The 20,734-nt window shown below is 39.2% G+C and overlaps 7 protein-coding genes across 9 annotated transcripts; 4 read left to right on the top strand and 3 right to left on the bottom strand.

Moving 5' to 3' along the window:
- Positions 1-6: 6 nt before the first annotated feature.
- Positions 7-4,960, top strand: LOC111603025 (centrosome-associated zinc finger protein CP190). Its single transcript, XM_023320455.2, has 5 exons — positions 7-96; positions 867-1,379; positions 1,445-2,510; positions 2,807-3,810; positions 3,867-4,960. The coding sequence occupies exons 2-5, from the start codon at positions 978-980 to the stop codon at positions 4,872-4,874; spliced, it is 3,480 nt and encodes a 1,159-aa protein (XP_023176223.2). The 5' UTR covers positions 7-96; positions 867-977; the 3' UTR covers positions 4,875-4,960.
- A 760-nt stretch (positions 4,961-5,720) lies between these two features.
- Positions 5,721-7,364, bottom strand: LOC111602979 (zinc transporter ZIP3). 2 transcript variants are annotated; one of them, XM_023320373.2, is made up of 5 exons: positions 7,056-7,364; positions 6,739-6,971; positions 6,463-6,676; positions 5,946-6,324; positions 5,721-5,876 (listed from the first exon to the last, which is right to left on the bottom strand). In XM_023320373.2, the coding sequence occupies exons 1-5, from the start codon at positions 7,281-7,283 to the stop codon at positions 5,869-5,871; spliced, it is 1,062 nt and encodes a 353-aa protein (XP_023176141.2). In that variant the 5' UTR covers positions 7,284-7,364; the 3' UTR covers positions 5,721-5,868. The 2 variants fall into 2 exon arrangements, with proteins under 2 accessions (XP_023176141.2, XP_023176140.2); XM_023320372.2 differs by lacking the exon at positions 5,721-5,876 and having other exon boundaries at positions 5,883-6,324.
- Positions 7,365-7,676: 312 nt separating this feature from the next.
- LOC111602987 lies at positions 7,677-9,343 on the top strand. The gene has a single exon (XM_023320383.2). It carries the CDS (start codon positions 7,830-7,832, stop codon positions 9,237-9,239), a length of 1,410 nt encoding a protein of 469 aa, XP_023176151.1. The 5' UTR covers positions 7,677-7,829; the 3' UTR covers positions 9,240-9,343.
- Positions 9,285-10,413, top strand: LOC111602988. Its single transcript, XM_023320385.2, has one exon. The coding sequence runs from the start codon at positions 9,442-9,444 to the stop codon at positions 10,327-10,329; it is 888 nt and encodes a 295-aa protein (XP_023176153.2). The 5' UTR covers positions 9,285-9,441; the 3' UTR covers positions 10,330-10,413.
- On the bottom strand, positions 10,406-11,461 carry LOC111602989 (ATP synthase subunit O, mitochondrial). The gene is made up of 3 exons (XM_023320386.2): positions 11,349-11,461; positions 10,695-11,138; positions 10,406-10,639 (listed from the first exon to the last, which is right to left on the bottom strand). Exons 1-3 carry the CDS (start codon positions 11,376-11,378, stop codon positions 10,484-10,486), a joined length of 630 nt encoding a protein of 209 aa, XP_023176154.2. The 5' UTR covers positions 11,379-11,461; the 3' UTR covers positions 10,406-10,483.
- Positions 11,462-11,561: 100 nt separating this feature from the next.
- LOC111602951 (protein SET) lies at positions 11,562-13,471 on the bottom strand. Its single transcript, XM_023320313.2, has 4 exons — positions 13,022-13,471; positions 12,303-12,492; positions 11,891-12,238; positions 11,562-11,831 (listed from the first exon to the last, which is right to left on the bottom strand). The coding sequence occupies exons 1-4, from the start codon at positions 13,268-13,270 to the stop codon at positions 11,821-11,823; spliced, it is 798 nt and encodes a 265-aa protein (XP_023176081.1). The 5' UTR covers positions 13,271-13,471; the 3' UTR covers positions 11,562-11,820.
- Positions 13,472-13,629: 158 nt separating this feature from the next.
- LOC111602950 (eukaryotic translation initiation factor 2 subunit 3) lies at positions 13,630-19,944 on the top strand. 2 transcript variants are annotated; one of them, XM_023320312.2, is made up of 5 exons: positions 13,655-13,878; positions 14,488-14,662; positions 18,089-18,325; positions 18,393-19,266; positions 19,337-19,944. In XM_023320312.2, the coding sequence occupies exons 1-5, from the start codon at positions 13,813-13,815 to the stop codon at positions 19,410-19,412; spliced, it is 1,428 nt and encodes a 475-aa protein (XP_023176080.1). In that variant the 5' UTR covers positions 13,655-13,812; the 3' UTR covers positions 19,413-19,944. The 2 variants fall into 2 exon arrangements, with proteins under 2 accessions (XP_023176079.2, XP_023176080.1); XM_023320311.2 differs by lacking the exons at positions 18,089-18,325; positions 18,393-19,266; positions 19,337-19,944 and adding an exon at positions 15,858-17,660 and having other exon boundaries at positions 13,630-13,878.
- The last annotated feature ends 790 nt before the right edge of the window (positions 19,945-20,734 follow it).

Genomic DNA, 20,734 nt, shown 5'->3' with positions numbered 1-20,734 from the left:
TACGGATTTTCAATAAGGTCACTCTGCCGCCATCTTTTTTGTTTCACGGGAAAAATTAAAAATTTGTCCGGTAAAAGCAGTGTGCATTAAAAAAATGTATGTAAATGCGTAAATAATATTTTAAATGCTTACAAATAGTTGTGAGAAACATGTATATACACGCATCCAAAGTACAATTTGCATAATGACAATATAGTTGAGCCTAGCGATAACGATTGTGTCTACAAATAAACGTTTTGTGTGAAAAATAAGCCGAACATAGCGCCAATTTGATAAAACCAAACATTTAAGTATTATTGATAAATATCAAAGTATTATATATGTAATTAAAGTAATTTGTGTTGAAATTGTGCAAAGAAGGCGATGTGTATTGCACTTCACATACATATTACAATCATATATATGTGGCATACACACTAGAGTTGAGAGCGTGAGTTCCATAAGCGAATACATGCAATTATGTTAGTTCCCATTCTGTTACCATAAATTGAACGCTTAAAAAGCGTATTTCTTAGTCTTTGTGATGCGAAATTGAAAAATCGTAAAATAGCTTATTCGGAAATGTTAAATTTAACTTCGTTAGAGTTTTACATTCGTGAATTAACACGCGCACATCTCTAGCATTTACACACACACATACACATACAAAACATATCGGAGCTGCATTGCCGCGCCACGGGCAGTTAACATGTTTGTTGAAAATCAATCGACGCCCGTGATGTTCGTTTTAGTTGTGCAAAAAATTTTACTAAAATAATTATTCACTTAATTAATTTACAAATTCTTATAATTTCTGCATTCTATGTGACAACGCTCTGCTGCAATCGTGTTCAAAACTCAATTTTCCTGCCCCCACCGGAGTACAGTTGCGCCAGCCGCACGCTAGAAAAGCCAAACAACGACAACTGAAGATATCGCGACGGGGAGGCCGCGTTTAAAAAATAAAGCATTTTTAATTATACAAATTTTTCAGCAAGATGGGTGAAGTGAAGTCCGTGAAAGTAGACAACTGGGGCGTCTTCTTTCTGCAGAAGCTCCAAAATTTCTTCAATAAAACGGATTATTGCGATTTAACACTACAATTTCGTGACAATTCACAGTTGAAAGTGCATCGTCTTGTTTTAAGTGCTTGCACTGATTATTTTAATGTGCTGGAGCAGACCTGCGACATAGTTGACGACGCACTCATAATGCCGACCGAATTTCAAGCTGATGTTGTGGTGCCCATTGTCAATTTCATGTATACGGGCACACTCGAATTTGAGCTTAAAATGTATGGCAAACTGTTGCGCACCGCCAAAGAGATGAATATGACCGTGTTGCTGAAGTTACTGGAGGCCCATCGACGCACCATGGAGAACGTGAATCGGCAGCAAAGAGTAAGATTTTGTTTACATATAAATTACCATAAATTTTGAACTAATCGTTTCTTTGCTATTATCAGCCACCCAGTCCGAAGGGTATACGACGTCGTCCTATGGTACCAAGTAGCAATGCCACGGGCGCCCAGCAACGTGGTTCCATATCAACTCCCTCAAACCGCATTGGTGCCAGTCCGGGCAACAGCAACACAGGACGTACGAATGTGCAACAACCACGTGGTATAAATACCCCAGCAATCCTGCGCTCCGGCGGCATCAGCAATCGCACACAATATGGCGAAACAACATCTACGAGCACCTATGTCAAGCAGGAACCCACTTCGCCATTTGAACAGTTGCGCAAAGGTTATAACAACAATAAAAGACCAGCACAAACGAGCCTACTGTCACCGCCGTCAAAGAAACCCAGTTTGGAGGAGGTCAAAGAGTTTGCCGAACAGCAACGCATGCGCAAACAGATTGCCGCAGAGTATGGTGACCATGGCGACCCAGAATATGATAACATGATGCTGTATGATGATGTGCACACAGGTGACGATGATGACGATGATATGCCTCCACAACCATCGACATCAAAACAACAACAACAGCAAACCCCGCAACAGTTCGGAGGAACGCAAACGCAAATGGAGCACGGCACAACAACCATCATACTAAAGCAGGATTCCCCTAGCCAAACGCCCACAATTATTGTAAAAGATTCGTCTAACACCAAGTTGAATCATACTAAAATAATAGCTGAGGTTCTCCGCCAATATCCACATATTGTAAAGGGCCACAAGAATATAAAATTGAAAATAATGCCCAACAGTCCGGTCGAAAAAACAGCTACCGCTGTTAAACGTGCCTCACCGGCACCAGTCGGATCACCAGCCGGCCCCACATCGCCACACAAGAAGCTGCATGTGTCATTTAAGCCAGACAAGCCTATGATAACTACACAGCAGCAGAAACCTACACAAAAATTGACGACGACCCAGCCAACAGCAGTCGAAGCAACACTTCAGCCAATAGCATCTGCAACGGCGACCTCCACCACGACAACTGCTGCATCGACAGGGCAAAAGCGACGCATTGACAGTAAGACAATGCATACGTTAATTGCACTGGGTGCTGAGAACACCACAGGTAAGCGCGGGTTACATAAGGGGTATACAAATTTTATTAACAAAATAAAAAAAAAGTCATCAGATATTACGCGCAAACAAAAATGTATGCCACTCTTCAACAAAAACAAATCAATTTTGGAAACACATTTCAATTCGATTGACTCAAAATGCTAATGATCCTAGATATAACGCTTTTATGACATACAATTTTTCCAAATGGATTAAAAAACGAATTATTTATTGTTATTTATTATCCAAAAGTTTTTATTTGAACAATATATATAATAATTATATAATAACTATCATTGTTTACAGGACCTTGGCTGTGTCTGCGTTGTGGCGTTAATGGACGGCCAATAAGCATTCCATCGTATCGTGGTTTCCGTCGCCATTTGATTAACACTCATAAGGAGACAATAGATCCGGCGCTATGTGAACATTGTGGTTGGCGTTCGGCGAACAATCGGGAATTGCATTTCCACATGTACACCGAGCATCAGATCAAATCACTGCTCTACAACTTTGCGGAGTGCGCGCTGTGCAACCAAACGTACTTGACCAAGAGTGAACTGGAGCAGCACATCAACGAAGCGCACACGGATGAGAATAAGCAACAGTGCATTTATTGTAGCAAGGTGTTTGCGCAGGAGCTACAGCTGTATAGGCATATGAAAAACTATCACAAGGCACAGGCACTGGAGGATGGCATCATTGATGAAACCGATGAAGAATATCTCGGCTCGCAAGACGAAGACGAACAGTTGGAGGATGAAGAGCAGGAGGAGGAGGAAGTAGATGATCCAATGCAGGACGAAAAGGTGCGCATTTTATCCGATATCAGCTTGCCAGCGACTAGTGCCATTGTACAGCAACAGACCCGTGACGAGCCCGATGAAGGGGCCGTAACAGAAGCGGATACAGAGGAGGAGCAAATTATGCAGTCGCCAACCCCGGAGCAGGAAGTCAAGTTTGTCGGCGCCGATGGCAATGAAGTTGAGCTAACTGAAGAACAACGCAAGGAGATATTGTCACAGCTGAATCAGCAACAGGCAGGCGCACCCAGCGGAGGTGTTGTCATGGTGCTCAGTGAGCCAGAAGTGGATGCGAAACAGGAAGGCGACGTGAAATCATTAACTGGCACAGAAGAGGAATACGATGACAGTCAAATTTATAGTGAACTAGCCGCCACCGGATCCGTAGAGAGCAGTAGCAAAAAGAGTGAAGCCGCCGATGAGAGCAAGGAGTCCATTGATAATCTAGAATGGGCCGAGAATTTAATATCAAAACATGACTTGGAAACAGATCAGAACAGCAAAGAAGTAAGTAAAGCAATAATATTGAAGATAATCTTTAATTAACCATTTCTATAAAACAGCCAAAGGCAGAAAAGGGCCGCGATGACATTAGTGAAAAGCTTAAAGAGCTGACGGGTGAATGGACCGAAGATGAGAATGAGGATGAGGACGACATAGATGACAAACCCGCGACCTCAGAGCTAGCAGCTGTTGTGCAGACGGAAAAGAACACGGAGAAGCAGGCGGCATCAACAGTTGCTGAGGCAGCCGAAGAAGCAACTGAAGAACCAGAGCCGGAAGATGATATTGACTTGGCGCTGGAAAGCTTACATAAGGGTGATGGCGAAGAGACAGAGACCATTGCTAAAGAGACGGCACCTACCAACACCAGCAGCACAACTGAAATAAGTCAGGATGAGCCAGATGCAGCGGCAGAAATAGTAGCAGATGATTTGCAAAAGTCTATTAAAGATGAAGACGACGTTAAGAAAGAACGTGAAACTGAGGAGGAATTCATTAAGGAGGATGCGCCAACAACAATCGAAGCTGTTGCCGAAGGCGAAAGTGCGGACATCAATAATGAAATTGCTGCAGAGAATTCTGCTGATGCAGTTGTCTCCACTGGAGTCGATGACGTAAATTTGGAAACAGAAAATATTCGGAAAGTGTTGATTGATGAATTAATTGCTGAGGCGAAAACGCCTGATGCCGATGCCGATGTCGATGTCGATGCAGTGACTGGCGAACAGCCAGAACTGACAGAAGTGTCGCCTACTCAGCTACCTGAAGTAGATGGATCAGAGACGCAACAAGCTGATGCGACCAAAGCTATTGAGGCTGTAGAGGAATCAATAGAAAATAATAATGAGAAAAGAGCTGAAGAAACAACAGCAGTGGATGAAGCATCTGCTGCAACCGATGAGAAACCAAACACCAGCGATGCTGTTGAAGTCGATGGTAAAGCAGAGCCACTGACAGCAGGTACACAAGAGAAATTGAAGAGTCTCATGAATGAGTGGGTAGACGATGATGATGATGATAATGAAGATGAGAATGGGGTTACGGCTGCGGCGAAAGAGCAACTCTAATTATTAGATTTATTTATGTTTTAAGTTCGTTTTCAAATGCCAGTGCTACAATACGAACAACTGAATAAATGGATTCAGCATGGAAATTGCGGTATATATGCATATTAATATATGTATGTCATCAATGAATACCTATGGCAAAAGAATTTTGGTTTCGATTGTAAATTAATAACTGTTTCAATGATACTTCTTTTTTGAAACACATTTGTAATTGCACCCGATTACCGCAACTTATATAAATATAAAAAAAAAAAAACAAATATATAATATATTTTATGCATGTGAAGCATATACAAATATAAACTTCCCAATTTGCGTATTTGATAGACAAACCAATCGAGTACCAAGCAATTTGATAGTTTTTATAATTTCTTCTGAGTTTTACCACCAACAATTCAACTTCAATTATACACACATACATAAAATAATATATTTATACGTCTACATATATAAATCGTCTATATATATATATATATATATATATATATATATATATATATATTTCTTGAAAATATAACATATATATGTAGTTATATAAATGTTGTTTTAATTGGTTTAAAACAAAATTAAAAAGGCAAAGCAAATGTGTATGCAACTACATTAAATCGCTTGACAAGAAGTTTTATGATTGATATACATATATACCTAGTAATACAAATCAAAAAACCACTTGAAACCGTTTTTTTGATTTACAACTACGTTTAAGATTAACAAAAAAACTTAGATACTTTGGAGAAAGCAACAAAATATAAATGTAGATATAAAGAAAATTTGTCTTTTATTTATTTTGAGCTAAGCAAAAATCACAGACTCACAAGAATATTACTAATGTTATTTTATATAAAATCACACACTTCTTTTTTGTATAAAACATTTAAATTGGCTGGGACACTTAATAATACATTAAACAATAAGCAACCACAATTACATTTTGCATACAACAATTCTGATACAAATACAAGTTTAAAAAGCAGGGCAGTGCCTATTGAGATTCTCAGTCATCTGAAATAGAAGTGGAATATAAATATTTGATGCGTAAAAGCTAAAACAGATTATTTCGGTATGACGTACCAGCGAGATAATAATTAATAATGCACATTGTCGCAAAGCCCGCAACGACTGTCGCGAATTGCGCAAATCCCGCCCAGCGACGATTCGAATTCGTATGCCAGCGCGCCTTTTCGCGCGGAATCACCTCACATACGGTCACATAAAAGAGCGTACCTCCAGCCAATGCCTGTATTATGGGCAGTGCTGTTTTCGACCAGGTAGAGGGTATGTCAACGATAAGCATACCCAGACCGATTCCGCACACGGCACCCAAAGCAAACACCAAGATGCCAATGAATTGTGAGCGAATGCTTGCGCGTGGGTTTGAGCGAAATTCAAGACCCAGACAGAAGCCCATCACAAATTTGTGACACGCAACGGCGCCCAGCAGAAAGAGCACCTAGAGTAGAAGCGAATAGACAAGTACGAAATATTTACAACTATGTAGCTCGCTTATCAAAATAAATATTTAGTCAGCAATCCCCTGATTATCTGACTGGTAGCATAAACTAAATTATGTCAAGGCAATCTTTCATACCTTGGTGGCCGAGTTTTGTACACCAATAGCCAATCCTTCGATGGCCGAGTGCAAAGAGAGCGCCACAAACAGTCCCAGTGTCCCAGTCATGGATTGTGCACATGGTTCCGTATGACTGGTATGACAAATTCGAGCATTTGCATCGTCAATGCTGGCATCGTCACATCCGGAAACGGGCTCATACAGGTGATCGCTATTATTATGATCATGACCGCTGTAAGCAAAGGCAATCAATATATTTAATTAATCGATCAAATAAAAATACACTTGTATTACTTTTCACCATGATGATGATGGTGTGTTGTATCGACGCCTATTAACGGCGCTCTCTCATTAATTGCTCCATAGGCATTGTTGGAGCTTGGAGCACTCGCTGTTGGAGTCGTTGCATGCGTATGCTGAAGGGCCTCGCCAAAGAAATAGTGTATGAATTCGTCTATGAAATAAATGATGAAGAAGCCGCCACACATCGCAACTTCCGCGAACTTCGAGTTCATTTGCTCGCGTACCTAAGCAATAGCATACGCACATACACATACATATATGAATACAGAAACAGTTATCAAATTGCATTCAGCTACAGTTAAGTTTACCTCTGGCAAAATATGCACCAAAGCCGTAGCTAGTAGAATACCTGCACCGAAACACAGCAATAGCGACGTTGTCAATGGAAATCGTAGACGATTACGCTCTGATATTATGGCTGGCAGCATGCCGGATAGAAGGCTGCCGAGACCTAACACTAACATAGCTAAAACCTTTTCCATATCGCCACGATCATCGCTTTGCCAGTTGGTATTATTTGTACCTGATAAACTCATTATTTTGTCTTTAGCTCACGCAGTCATCAACAAACAAATAAACTAAAATTGGAACGACCCGATGTGATCTTGAGTTCGTGGCCAATGCGTCGCGAGTTTTTTAAAAATAAAACAACCATCCGTATACATGGACGTTCAACGGAATACAAACGAAACCGCACGATGACGAATGTTATTGTTCTACCATAATATCGCTGATGTTGGTTTTTTTGAGTTATCGATAAGTTTACAATTCGCCATTCAAGCAGTTTAGCTTATCGATGAGATGCATTCTGTTTGATTGCAAAATTTTAGCAGATTGGCAGTCTTCCAACATTTAAAATAACGGCTGATCATGGGAATATATGAATTCTTTTTATTATATTTACACATTTATTATATTTACTCATTTAATCAGTTGGAGTACAAAGTTCTTAGGCACTTAATGATAAAAAACTGTTTTCTTGCTTTTTTTGAATATCATATAATCAAGTGATCCGCGGATACAAAATCAAAATTACATTATTCGTCACCTGCTCATCAAAAATTTCGCCTTTTCGCCTTGCAATGGAACGTCGTTGTATAATTTGTGGACAAACGCCAACATCTAACTTCACCTATCCACATGATTTGCAACAAGCGATGAAATGGCAAAATATGCTTGCTACCTTTGTGCCAATAGAGATTTTGATGCATAGATGTTGTATTTGCAACAAGCATGTTAATCGGAAGAAAGAGACTGTTATAGAAACTGCTAATCAGGAGGAACGTGCTGTGACTTTTACCGATGCTAATGACGTATGTTACTTTAGAGATCAAAGGCCAAAAAATCAGCTCTACAATACAGAAATAGACAATGTTTTTAAGTCACAAGTTTATTATCAAAACAATAATGAGTCAGTGAGATCGACTTCTGGTAGCGACTTAAACTTTCGGTCAAAAAAACATCTTACACACAGAAATTCAAATTCAAATTTAAACTCTTATAAAAAAGAAAAAGGAACCTTAAGTAAGAAAACTGCTAAACCAGCGTCAAGTAATTATGGATGCTCTTCTTCAACGACTGCTGCAAACAATAGGGCAATGCAAAAGACTAATCATGGAGAGAACTGCGCTGTAAATTCATACCCTGTCTTTGCAGTAAAGCGGTCTTGCAAGCAGGTATGCCAACAGCAAAAACAGCATCAACATCACCAACAACAACAGCAAAATTGTTATGGGCAGAGGAACAACTCGATCCAAAACTTAAGCAAACCAAAGTCAGTCGAGAAATGTTTTGTATGCAATCGTGGTTCCAGGAATCAATGCTGTGAAAATGCGAGTCAAATTAATGCGGGCAATATAAATATGGGCAGTTCAATGTGCAAGCCGTGTTCTTTGATGGAAACTGGACGACGGCCACCGGTTAATGTTTTAATAATGGGTGGCTCTATGGTGCCCTCGTATTACAATAATAAGGATCTACGCAAACGGTCCTCCGATATTTCGCAAATTTGTGTGCTCGAGTCGGACATGACACGCGAGAGAGCATTCTTTCCAGACATCGATGAGCCAAATTATTCAGTTTGTCGCCAACCTGCAGAAAAAGATAAAAGTGGAGAGACAGATACAACAGACGTTCTATTGGTGGGCACAGTTCCCGAGAAGAAATGTCCGTGTGTTAAGGCAGCTTCAAGTTCAGGTTCAACCAAAAAATCTCCTTCACCAAATCATCCTCAGCAGCCAGAGAAACGGCCTTCAGTATCAAATAATAAAATAGGGGTAACACCGTTGGATGAGCTCGAATCGCTGTTGAGCCAGCAACAGCAGCTCCAAAAGTCAATTCAGGCCAAATTGAACGAATTGCAGGCCAAGACTAACATCGAAAAGGAGCGAGTAAATGCGGGCAACGCAGAATTCACTTGGCCGCCCTTCGAGAAGGTGTCACCAAAAGTACGAGTTCTTCAGTCAATGGCCAAATACAGCGCAAACTATTAAGGTGGAGCAACAAATAATGGATACTTGATACCCCATTGCCAATAATCGAGTATCCCATATATATAGACATATACAAAACAATTGAAACAATATGAAAATCTGACGTAGGTATGAAAAATCCGGAAAAAAACTACTACAAAAATTATTTAGGTAAATTATTTAATATTTTAAACGAATTTGGAGTTAAAATTTGACCGTCCCAATGAGCCGTCGCTGTGTGGTCTGTGGCAAGGAATTTGCCAGTGATGCCATCGATTCCGCGTGTCATTATCCCAAAAATCAGAAAGAGGCACAGATTTGGCAGAAAAGTTTGGGAACCTTCGCTTCCTCTGTAGAGAGTATTGCTAAATACTGCTGTGTCTGTATCGAGCATATACCACAGTTTGTGGAACGCACTCAGAAGGAGGCGTCACTCATTAAGGACCAATGCAATCAGAAAAATTGGAAGACACCACCTTTAAATCGACCTTCTCTCCAGGTACTTCTTCTGTCAGGTGCTACGTTGTCCCCTTGTTTCGACACATCCAAATCGGGAGATAATGACCAGAAGGAAGACAGTTTGGACGAAGAAATCTTTGTGAGGGAATCCGAGTATAAGGATTGTGGTCTCCCCATGCTTAACATTGAAGACACGAAAGTGAAAACCAGTCAAGAATGCGGAGATATTGGTAGCCTGTGCAACTGCACGGATGTTTTATTGCTGGGCCGCAGTCAGCCCGTCACTCATCCATGCAAATGCGAGGCATGTTCCCCAAAGCCACATATACAAAACGTTGATCAGTGTAGCAGTGTCGAGTGTAAATGCCAAATGCGCCTGCAGATGGGAGGAATAATCCAAAAGCAACAACAGCGTATCTCTGAGCTAGAGACTATGCTCTGTCGCCAGAACGAGTGGTATATGACGTTACAGCACAAAATGAATGAGTTATATGCTGATTTTGGCCGCTTAGGTCATATTGACACATTCAACGATAATCAAAATCAGCATCCAAGTCAGAAACAGCTAAGTTCAAAGGCCGAATCTGAACACACAATAGCATCCAACAGGCAAGGATGCAGGTGTCCAACTAATAACATGCAGCCAAAGTAACGGATCTTTCGTGTATACTCTACAGTATAAATCATAGTTTTCGATCTCATTGAACTAATCAATAAATATACATGTCTAAAAATAGCTGGAAATGTTTCAAATTATCCTCAAGAGGTTTATTCGCTATTAAACACCAAACAGTGAATCCTTAAGCTTAAGCGGCGGACTGAATGACTTCTGTGTAGAGTTTCACTTTGGTGGCAATGCTCATGTCCACATATTTATCGCCAATGGACACAATTAATCCACCAATAATGCTGGGATCCACGCGAGAGGTGATCTTCAGCGATTGGTTGGGCTTCAGGAAGGACTGTAAACAAAGCAAACAATTTAGTTTTCTGCGTATTGAATCATGATGTTTTTACCTTGAGGGCTCCCTCCAATTGCTTGTTTTGTCCGGCATCTAGAGGCTTAGCGGAGACAACTTCGCAGACGACCTCACCACGGTGAGCTGCCATGATAGTCTTGAAGGCACTGATAACTGTGTCCAGCTTCTTCAAGCGTCCATTATCAGCCAAGAGACCCAACAAATTGGCTGTGGCTGGTGCAAAATTCAGTTTGGCGGCAGCCTCTTTGAGGGCAGTGGCCATTACCTTCTTATTAATGATGGGGCTGGTTACTTGCTCGCGTAACTTCTTGTCGGCTTTAATGGTCGACTGCAGTGCGGTCAAATCCTTTTCCACCTGATCCAATTGGCTCAATTTGGTGGCCGCTGAATATAGAGCGGTGGCATAACGACCTTCCAATCCGAACAATTGGATTGGTGGCCTTACCACTTGTTGGGCAGCAGCGGAGCTGAGTGTGCGGCTCTGCAAGCAATTGAAATCACATTAGTATATATCAGATCTCGAAATCGCAATTACACTTTGGTTATTGGTTAAAATCGCAAATTACATAACCAAGAAATGCGAGTTAGATAATTGTTTGGTGTCATTACTGACATTCAATAAAATCACTAAAAGTTTTACCGTTGCGGCACACGCAATCAAGTACGTTTTATATGTTTCACAAAAACCTACCAAAAGTGCTAATTTGTTAATAGAGGCCATTGCTTATTCCTTGCAGACTTTTTCACCTAAAACTCGCAGCTGCAGCGTTCAGGGTTGATTCAACTGGGCAATGTTAGAGTTGCCACTGCGTCCCACTTCTTACTATGTTGATACCAAGTATTCCGATAACGATAACTTAATCATCGCTGAATCACTAACAATAAAAATGCAATCGTTCTTAGATTCACGTCTTTATTTGTATTTTAAAAAACTGCTGTTTGTAGATGGGTTTTTCGGAAATACGTATTCATTTTACTTAAAAAGTAACTGTATAACTGCCTAAAATGGTATTTGCAATGCTCACGTAACATCAGAAATAATGTGTACGCCTTTATACTCCCGTTCCGACATAACCATACATAAAATAATAGTTATAAGTGGTTAGCACATTGGGAAATCAATTGAAAAACTCAAATTGCGTAAATATTATTGATTGAAGGATTTACTTGTCATCTGAAATAATAAAAGTTGAGATAGAGAACTCTTTAATATGTCCATCAACGCTAACTCACCTTCATCTTCGAGGTCTTCGTCACCTTCATCCTCTCCATCTTCTTCGTCGAATGCTTCTTCTTCGTTGTCTTCATTGTCATCTTCATCCTCGGGTTCCACCTCAATATCAGGTACGAGATAATACTGCAGTGGATTTGGCCAAAGATCATCCTTTATCAGCTCAGCAATCTCGTCGTTGACGGGGTCAGCATTGTCCGAAAACCAATCAAAGAATGTCTTGTAATCGGAATTCCGTTTCTTCTTATTTCCATAAGGTTTCGTTAGCAACTGTTTGAGTAAATTCTTTCCTTCCTTCCATTGAATGGGCGTGCTAGTAGATGCGGGCCAATCACCATTTTCGGAGGCAGCTTAAATAATTAAAAAGGATTACATTTATATATAAATGAAAACATTTTTTTTGATAACACACACCCGCGGAATTCAAGTGAAACTCTTTGGTGAGAATCTTGTTTTCGAAGTACGGATTTTCATCGAAGTGGAAATTTATGCGGTATCCTGATTTTATGTCTTCGAATTCCTCAACCTCCAGTTTGTTTAGGGCATGAAGGCATTCTTCCTCTTCCTCATCCAGAATGCCAGATACTTGCGGGTGGTTGATAAACTAAACCAAATGAAACTCAAATTAGTGTTTTGCTAGCCATGATATAATATATATATATATATATATATATATATATATATATATATATATATATATGCACTTAAAATAACTTGTTTAGGGAACTAGATAACAAACTGTAGACGAATAATTGCAAAAACGATTAATATATTGTACAGGGTAAGAAATAAGCGGCTTCAACGCAGACATTTATCGATACATTGGCACTCACATGCACACGCATACACAGACAAAAAAAGAGCGGTGCGACCGGTGGCGGCGGCATGCATAGAAGACCAAGATGAAAAAGAACAAACGAAAAAAGTTCCTCGAATAGAGAAATTTTTCTTGTACATGTAGTAGAGACACAAAATCAATTAATGTTGCCTTTTTCTCTTTACAATGCTATGCACGCCTTAGTGCTACAGGAAAATGGTCTTTATAGCAAAATTAACATTTGCTCATGCTAAACATGCAAATCATGGCCGCATATAAAGATTCGTTAGATTACTACGTATACATGCAAACTTACAGAAGTCACCCAAAAGTTGGGGATCCGCTTGACAAGCTCGCTGCGCTTTTCGTAGCAAGGCTTCCGCAGTTTGTTATATTTTTGCTCTACTTTCAGTATTTCTTCACTGGCTTTTTCGTTCAGTGCGTCAATTTCGTTCTGACAAGCATCGATTTGTTCCAGCGCCTCCGACTCCTCCTCGTTCGCACCGGTAGATGTATTTCCATCGGCGACAGCATCCAACTTCTGTCGCTTTGGCACGCTCGACATAATGCTGGCTTAGTTTTAAATGGAGCGGCAAAGCGGGTTTAAAAACTTAGATTGACGATATTGTTGTAAAAAACAATTAGTTTATCTAGTACAGTTGAGCAGAAGCCGATTTACTACACTTAATGCGCGCCGTCCTCTCGGTTTGCGAATTCTGCTCTAAGTGTGGCCGAATTTTTTAATCGTAAATATGCGGTCTAACAGAGTTGCTATTTGGCTATCAAATATCGACAAATAGAAGCATATGTTGCAAACTTTGAAACTAATTACATGAAAATGTTTTGTTTCATAGATTTAATGCTATGAATTCAATGTCATTAATATTTGTTTTAAAGAAATTTATATGGCTTTAAAACAATATTGGATCTAGTTCCGGTTCCAAAATAACCAGTATAGTATCTGACGATTAACAACACTTAAAAGATTACAAGGCATTTTCGGTCCTTTACAACACGCGCGGACAATATTTAATGTCGAGGTGTAAACGAGCTGGCCCATTCATTTTTTAATTTTATATAGAAAGCGTTTTTAAAAATATTAAAAACATGGCCACGGCTGAAGCTCAAGTCAACGTGAACACAAATTTGCAAAAGCAGGACCTTAGCAATTTGGTGAGTTTACACGAATATATGCCGAAAATATCAACCTCCGGTTCGATGACTCGAATGTACGCGTCCGTTCGTTTAGACGCAGCATCTAAAAACAAAAGGGGAGCGCGGCCATTTGTATATGAAAGTGTATTCACTGTTGTTAAGACTAATTAAAAATGTGTTTGATCAAACAAGGCCATGGATAATAATATTTTTACATAAACCGTTTTTGTTACGCTTTGTCGCTGTGCAATCGACCTCAAAAGAATGCAGCACGTGGCGTTGCCTGCTACGTTTAGCCAGCATTGGTGGGGGTTTTCGTCGTGTGAGTTGTATGGCATATGTTTGCAATACGTTTGGCAAATGTTATAAGCTTAACGAAATGCATCTCAGATATACGGCTCAACTGTTGCTACAATATCTGATGCAATATACAGTTGATTCTAACCTCAAAATGTACGGCTTTTTGTACGCACACTCATGCCACATAAATGCAAATGTATATATTTGTGTGTACACTTGTGTGTATGTGTATGTGTATGTTTGTAAGGCGGCTTAGGGCGTGTTGTGAAAGTTGAATAATTTATTGTAATAACAAAAATACATTTAATTTGTGTTTTATATTTGTAGGAAATAAGCAATTTAACACCACTGTCGCCGGAGGTGATCTCTCGCCAGGCTACCATCAACATTGGCACAATCGGCCATGTAGCGCACGGAAAATCCACGGTTGTCAAAGCCATCTCTGGTGTGCAGACGGTGCGCTTTAAAAATGAATTGGAACGAAATATTACAATAAAGCTCGGTAAGTGATACATCATTTTGCATCTTTCATTAGAGTAATTATGCTGGAATGACACTCGCTATTAATATTATGATTTAAGAAAGTACAATCTTGGAAATATCAAAATATGTAAAAAAAAACTAGTTAATTTGTATGCAACAAATTTCAATTATCAAAATTATTTGAAAGTGTCATTTCAGTCTAGATTAACTGTTATTTATTATTAAGTTTAACATTAGGCTTATCGCTTTAGACAACAAAGATTATTCCGTTTTATGTTTCATAAGACAAAATGTTTCCTTGATCTATTTACTAAATTACTAAACATAAACCCAACTAAATGTTGACGACGGCACAACGCGCAAATTATTAAAATCTATTCCAGTTTTCATTTCCGTAAAGAAAATTGAGAATTGTGAATCCGTGAATTTAATTAATTTTTCGAAACAAATATAATTGTAGATAATGTGAAAAAATATATAATATATATGTTGTATATATATATACATATATATATAAACATATATATATATATATATATATATATATATATATATATATATATATATATATATATATGGCTTATAAATTACAAATTAATTAATGTGAAATGTATAAGAATAGGTAAATATTGCTAATTTTTATTAATGTATAGAATAAAATGTTCGGCTTACAAAATGTGAAACTTTGAAGTAGAAACTTGTAAATAAAAATCAAACTTAACTTATGTATTATAAGTTCTAATTTTTTGGCTTCTATTCACATTATTTTATTGACATGTATCGCGTAAAATTTCTAGTTTTAAGTGTCGTGACCTTTTGGATCGATGTTCTGAGCGTTCTGTAAATGATTGATAAATGTGATATTTAATATTTGATAAATTACTTAAATTGCTGGATTAGTCCCAACAGCACACGCACTGTGTCGTCGCCTTTGTAGTTTGGATTAGCTTTGGATTAACAGCCTCTATTGCCTAATAAATAAAAAGAAGTTGATTGTTTTTGATTTCTTTCTTTGTACTTGATATACATTTTAAATTTATCTATAGTTTGTTAGTGTATTAGAGCTTTGCAAAATTTTATTTCATTGTTTTCGATTAATCCAGCAATTGTAATTAATTCAGTCCATCTTTTTCTTCTTTTTCTTCGCTTTTCGTTTGCCCAACGACGCGCGTTAAACCAAAAAATTAAAAAAAAAAACAAATTGTCATTTGCAGAACGCTTAAGCGAAATGAAAATCCAAAAACTTTTGAAATCCAAACAGCAGCGCGATGCATACGATCTAAAAAGCCGCAAATTGCTAAAGCTTCTTGCCAAGCGACGCCGACAACATTCCAAAAGCAATCAGCCAGAACATTTATTTGCTCATTGCACTATAACCAGACGAAGCACCAGCCAAAGCTCAATCAGTCACAGTAGCGGGTATGGCAGCGTACTGGGCTTTGACGAACACGATGCGTTGCCCGTGGCCATAAATCAGACCAAGAATTCAGCAGTAAATATACTAAAGCGATGCCGTAGTTCTGAGGAGCACTCATCCACGCCGGCATTGAAGCGAGCCAAGGCTAATGAAAGATTGTCCATAAGGAAACCAAAGGGCGAGTACATGGTGGAGTCCATTGAAAATGTTGAGGTGCTGCGCTTCGAGCCCATTTTCTATGTGAAATGGCTGGGCTACGATAGCAGCGAAAATACTTGGGAGACTTTTAAGAATTTAGCCGAATGCGTACAGCTGGAGTGTTTCGTGGATCGTCAAATACAACTTTATGAACCCTTCATAACACAAATCATAAGCGAACTGGAGGCCGAAATGCTAACGGCATCACCATTCGATTTGAGCAGTATTAACATAAAAAACGACTTGGATAATTACGAGTCGTTGCCTTTGAATTTGGATTTGATATTGCTGGCACAGTATCGTGCAGCGGGCAGTCGAAGCCAGCGTGATCGGGAGCGCATTAAAGCTCGTGCTTTGCGACGTTTACAGCTGCAACGATGTCATTATGAGCGCCGTAAGCAGCTTCAAGAGTTGGCACAGTTTGAGAAACGGATGAACAGTGTCGAGCAGCCAGCACCGCCCATTAGGGTACAGAACGATGTCGACTTGGATAGTATTGATGCTAATTTCGTATATATACAGAAGAACATATTAAGTGATGCAGTGCCACGCCCCGAAGAGGCAGTCCTTGGCTGTAATTGCAACGAAGACGCGGGGGATGGCAAGGGCGAATGTTGCGCCTCTAGCCGCTGTTGTGCCCGCCTCGCCGGCGAGCTGTATGCCTATGATCGTACGACACGGCGTTTGCGCCTACAACAGGGCAGCGCCATATTTGAATGCAATAGTCGCTGTAGCTGCGAAGCAAGTTGCACGAATCGGCTTGTTCAATTTGGACGTAAGCATCCGCTGGAGCTCTTTAAGACCAGTAATGGACGCGGCTGGGGCGTTCGCACACCGAACTCGCTGCGCAAAGGCGAATTTGTTTGCGAATATGTGGGTGAGATTATTTCCAGCGATGAAGCCAATGAGCGTGGCAAAATCTATGACGATAAGGGACGAACATATCTGTTTGATTTGGATTACAATACTGCCGCAGAGAGCGAGTTTACCATCGACGCGGCCAACTATGGCAACGTCTCGCACTTCATTAATCACTCGTGCGATCCCAATTTAGCCGTATTCCCCTGCTGGATTGAGCACCTGAACATGGCGTTGCCCCATTTAGTATTCTTCACGCTGCGCCATATCAAGGCCGGCGAAGAGCTGAGCTTCGATTATATACGCGCCGACAATGAGGATGTGCCCTATGAGAATCTGTCGACGGCTGCGCGGGTCGAATGTCGCTGTGGGGCTCCGAACTGCCGCAAAGTACTCTTCTAGATGCCACACTCTCAAATTTTAAACAATTTGCTGTTAAGCCTTAATTACAAAACATATACATTACTATTTACATATAAAAAATATATGCATACAAAGTTATTCCAATGCTTGTGGCCGTCACCATTTGACAAAATACTAGAATTGTTTGTTTACAAATTTTTATTGTTAATCTTGTATTCGCATTTATGAACCTTTTGCGCACATAACAAATAAATTTAAAAAAAAATGATTACTTTAAATAATATTTTAATATATAAGACATTAGTGTGCAGAAGCTTAAAATTAGTTTCTTTTCGTACACATAGCTTATATATTAGGCATTTTATAATTGAAAATACTTATTTTAAAAGTTGTATACTTCTCAATAAATGCATGATAAATATAAAATAAAATAAAGCAAAAATACATAAGCCTTTTTTTTCATATTAGAAGTATTAAAAGCAAGGAACAATTAACAATTCTGAACGTCGAGGCAGAGAACACACTTTATATAATGTTTTAAGATAATATATTATGTGAAGATTGTGGCTTGCTCATTAATTATTTTTACTTTGTATTATTTGTTCACAGGATATGCCAATGCAAAAATCTACAAGTGCGATAATCCCAAGTGCCCGCGTCCGGCCAGTTTCGTATCGGATGGATCTAGTAAGGATGACAGCATGCCATGCGCGCGTCTCGCCTGCTCCGGCCGCTTTAGATTGGTGCGCCATGTGAGCTTTGTTGATTGCCCTGGTCACGACATTCTTATGGCTACGATGTTGAACGGTGCCGCTGTAATGGATGCTGCATTGCTGCTAATCGCTGGTAAGGCATTATAATCTAAACTGACACACGATTGCTTAATTTGCTAATACTTTCTTTTTCTTTGAAGGTAATGAATCGTGTCCACAGCCGCAAACCTCTGAGCATTTGGCAGCCATTGAAATTATGAAATTGAAACAGATTTTGATATTGCAAAATAAAATTGACTTGGTTAAGGAAAGTCAAGCCAAGGAGCAATATGAGGAGATCACAAAGTTTGTGCAGGGCACCGTGGCCGAGGGCGCACCGATAATTCCAATTTCGGCCCAGCTGAAGTACAACATTGATGTACTCTGCGAGTATATTGTTAACAAGATTCCCGTGCCGCAGCGTGACTTCAAGGCGCCGCCCCGTTTAATCGTTATACGATCCTTCGATGTTAACAAACCTGGCTGTGAGGTGCAGGATCTTAAGGGCGGCGTTGCCGGTGGCTCCATATTGAGCGGTGTGCTCAAGGTTGGCCAAGAAATTGAGGTGCGTCCCGGCGTTGTTACCAAGGACAGCGATGGTAATATCACATGCCGTCCAATCTTCTCGCGCATCGTTTCACTGTTTGCCGAACAAAATGAGCTGCAGTACGCAGTGCCCGGCGGGCTGATCGGTGTGGGCACTAAAATTGATCCCACGCTCTGCCGTGCCGATCGACTGGTCGGTCAGGTGCTCGGCGCCGTTGGAAACTTGCCGGACATTTACATAGAGCTGGAAATTTCATATTATCTTCTGCGTCGATTGCTTGGCGTGCGCACCGATGGTGACAAGAAGGGCGCGCGTGTCGAAAAGCTGCAGCGTAATGAAATCTTGCTGGTCAACATTGGATCACTCAGCACCGGCGGCCGCATCTCCGCTACCAAGGGTGATTTGGCCAAGATAGTGCTCACAACGCCCGTTTGCACGGAGAAGGGCGAGAAGATTGCACTCAGTAGACGCGTGGAAAATCATTGGCGGTAAGTGCAAAGGAAAATAACTGAAATTGACCCAATATCTATGTAAATTAAAATTTTATATTGATTGCAGTTTGATTGGCTGGGGCCAGATCTTCGGTGGTAAAACAATTACGCCCGTATTGGATAGTCAGCCAACGAAGAAGTAAATGGACAGACATGACTAGCAACCAGACCCGCTCCGAATTCATATTCAATTTAAGCGTTTCAAGTGCGTGTGTGTGTGAGAGATCACAAATGATTCTATCGTTTGGCCAATTCGGTAATTTTCTTGCACCGTCTCTTCATCCATAAATCCCGCGTCGTCGTCCCCCTCCTTCACGTCCGTTGATAGCAAAAACAAACAAAAACAAAATACGAAATAAAAATGAACTACTGAAAATTGATGCATACATACCTTAAATTATTGAATTTTGTATGTATATAAACGATTTTTGCTGCGAAATGTTATGCATATATAGCAAATCTAAGCATTACAAGAAACTAATAGGTTATACCATATACATATTATATAAAAACAAAACAAATCTGATACATCGTAAAATTGTTTTTATGATTTAAATACAAAAACGAAAAAACCAAGTAAAAGATAGTATGCATTTTTACAATTAAAACTACAATATATGGCTGTTTTACATATCTGGGAATGGAGTTAGGCCAGGAACCCCAAATTTTTTTTCTAACGTTAGCAAAAATCAACCAAATTTTTATTATAGATCCATTTATTTGTTTTAAGCATATTACAATTTTCACATTATCGTTTTTGAAACATGATTTTTTTAGTATTTGGTAAATTACATATTTTGAAACATTTTTTGTGTATTTTTTTAAATTTATGTATCGCACTTGATTCGTTTTCCTAGCGCACACTAATGTAATTGTAAACTACTATGTATGGTATGTTTATTTGTAGTTGTTTTTAATTTCTTTATTATTTTTCGTGTTGGTTTACTGAAATTATTTCGATATTAATTAGCTTAATTAATAAAAATTCGTACTTAGTCGCGATTCACATACATACGTTTTGTTTGTTATTTAATTGCTGGAAACATTGTTTAATTTAAGACTATTGAGATTGAGTAATTTTTAATTATTATAATACTTTTTCAAATACGCTTTTCGCACTTGATAACAGAGACTTTCATTTGTTTCATTAGCTTCGTTTTTATTTCATTTTTAAATAACTAATGTCGAGAATTCATATCTAAGAATTTGAGCGATGTTTCGAGATAATTACGTAAATCAATAGTTTTTGATGAAAGATGGTAACTAATGAATGAATTTCCACTATAATTTGTGAGATCTAAAGTCATCTAAAACCGAAATAACTAACCAAACTGCCTCAAAATGTGCTTTAAAGAAATAGACAATACTTTAAGAACATTTTCTTAAGAAAATATTAGTTGTTTGATGCTAGCATTTCTATTATGGTCTTAACTACCTGAAGTATTGACTAATTCCAAAACTCAGC

The sequence above is a fragment of the Drosophila hydei genome, unplaced genomic scaffold, assembly GCF_003285905.1.
Source record: "Drosophila hydei strain 15085-1641.00,03,60 unplaced genomic scaffold, DhydRS2 tig00000063-arrow-pilon, whole genome shotgun sequence".
Taxonomy (NCBI): domain Eukaryota; kingdom Metazoa; phylum Arthropoda; class Insecta; order Diptera; family Drosophilidae; genus Drosophila; species Drosophila hydei.
This window is presented reverse-complemented; position numbering and strand designations above follow the sequence as displayed.

What these genes read in the sequence shown, in the direction of transcription:
- LOC111603025 (XM_023320455.2), top strand. Translation starts at nt 978, where the DNA reads ATGGGTGAAGTGAAGTCCGTGAAAGTAGACAACTGGGGCGTCTTCTTT. An exon ending in ACGTGAATCGGCAGCAAAGA is followed by an intron (nt 1,380 to 1,444) that starts GTAAGATTTTGT and finishes TGCTATTATCAG; the next exon opens with CCACCCAGTCCGAAGGGTAT. An exon ending in CAGATCAGAACAGCAAAGAA is followed by an intron (nt 3,811 to 3,866) that starts GTAAGTAAAGCA and finishes TCTATAAAACAG; the next exon opens with CCAAAGGCAGAAAAGGGCCG.
- LOC111602979 (XM_023320372.2), bottom strand. Translation starts at nt 7,283, where the DNA reads ATGAGTTTATCAGGTACAAATAATACCAACTGGCAAAGCGATGATCGT. An exon ending in CATCATCATCATGGTGAAAA is followed by an intron (nt 6,677 to 6,738) that starts GTAATACAAGTG and finishes CTTTGCTTACAG; the next exon opens with CGGTCATGATCATAATAATA. An exon ending in TACAAAACTCGGCCACCAAG is followed by an intron (nt 6,325 to 6,462) that starts GTATGAAAGATT and finishes CTTCTACTCTAG; the next exon opens with GTGCTCTTTCTGCTGGGCGC.
- LOC111602987 (XM_023320383.2), top strand. Translation starts at nt 7,830, where the DNA reads ATGGAACGTCGTTGTATAATTTGTGGACAAACGCCAACATCTAACTTC.
- LOC111602988 (XM_023320385.2), top strand. Translation starts at nt 9,442, where the DNA reads ATGAGCCGTCGCTGTGTGGTCTGTGGCAAGGAATTTGCCAGTGATGCC.
- LOC111602989 (XM_023320386.2), bottom strand. Translation starts at nt 11,378, where the DNA reads ATGGCCTCTATTAACAAATTAGCACTTTTG. An exon ending in TTAACAAATTAGCACTTTTG is followed by an intron (nt 11,139 to 11,348) that starts GTAGGTTTTTGT and finishes AATTGCTTGCAG; the next exon opens with AGCCGCACACTCAGCTCCGC. An exon ending in AATTGGAGGGAGCCCTCAAG is followed by an intron (nt 10,640 to 10,694) that starts GTAAAAACATCA and finishes CTTTGTTTACAG; the next exon opens with TCCTTCCTGAAGCCCAACCA.
- LOC111602951 (XM_023320313.2), bottom strand. Translation starts at nt 13,270, where the DNA reads ATGTCGAGCGTGCCAAAGCGACAGAAGTTGGATGCTGTCGCCGATGGA. An exon ending in CCAACTTTTGGGTGACTTCT is followed by an intron (nt 12,493 to 13,021) that starts GTAAGTTTGCAT and finishes CATTTGGTTTAG; the next exon opens with TTTATCAACCACCCGCAAGT. An exon ending in GTTTCACTTGAATTCCGCGG is followed by an intron (nt 12,239 to 12,302) that starts GTGTGTGTTATC and finishes TAATTATTTAAG; the next exon opens with CTGCCTCCGAAAATGGTGAT.
- LOC111602950 (XM_023320311.2), top strand. Translation starts at nt 13,813, where the DNA reads ATGGCCACGGCTGAAGCTCAAGTCAACGTGAACACAAATTTGCAAAAG. An exon ending in AGCAGGACCTTAGCAATTTG is followed by an intron (nt 13,879 to 14,487) that starts GTGAGTTTACAC and finishes TTATATTTGTAG; the next exon opens with GAAATAAGCAATTTAACACC. An exon ending in AAATATTACAATAAAGCTCG is followed by an intron (nt 14,663 to 15,857) that starts GTAAGTGATACA and finishes TGTCATTTGCAG; the next exon opens with AACGCTTAAGCGAAATGAAA.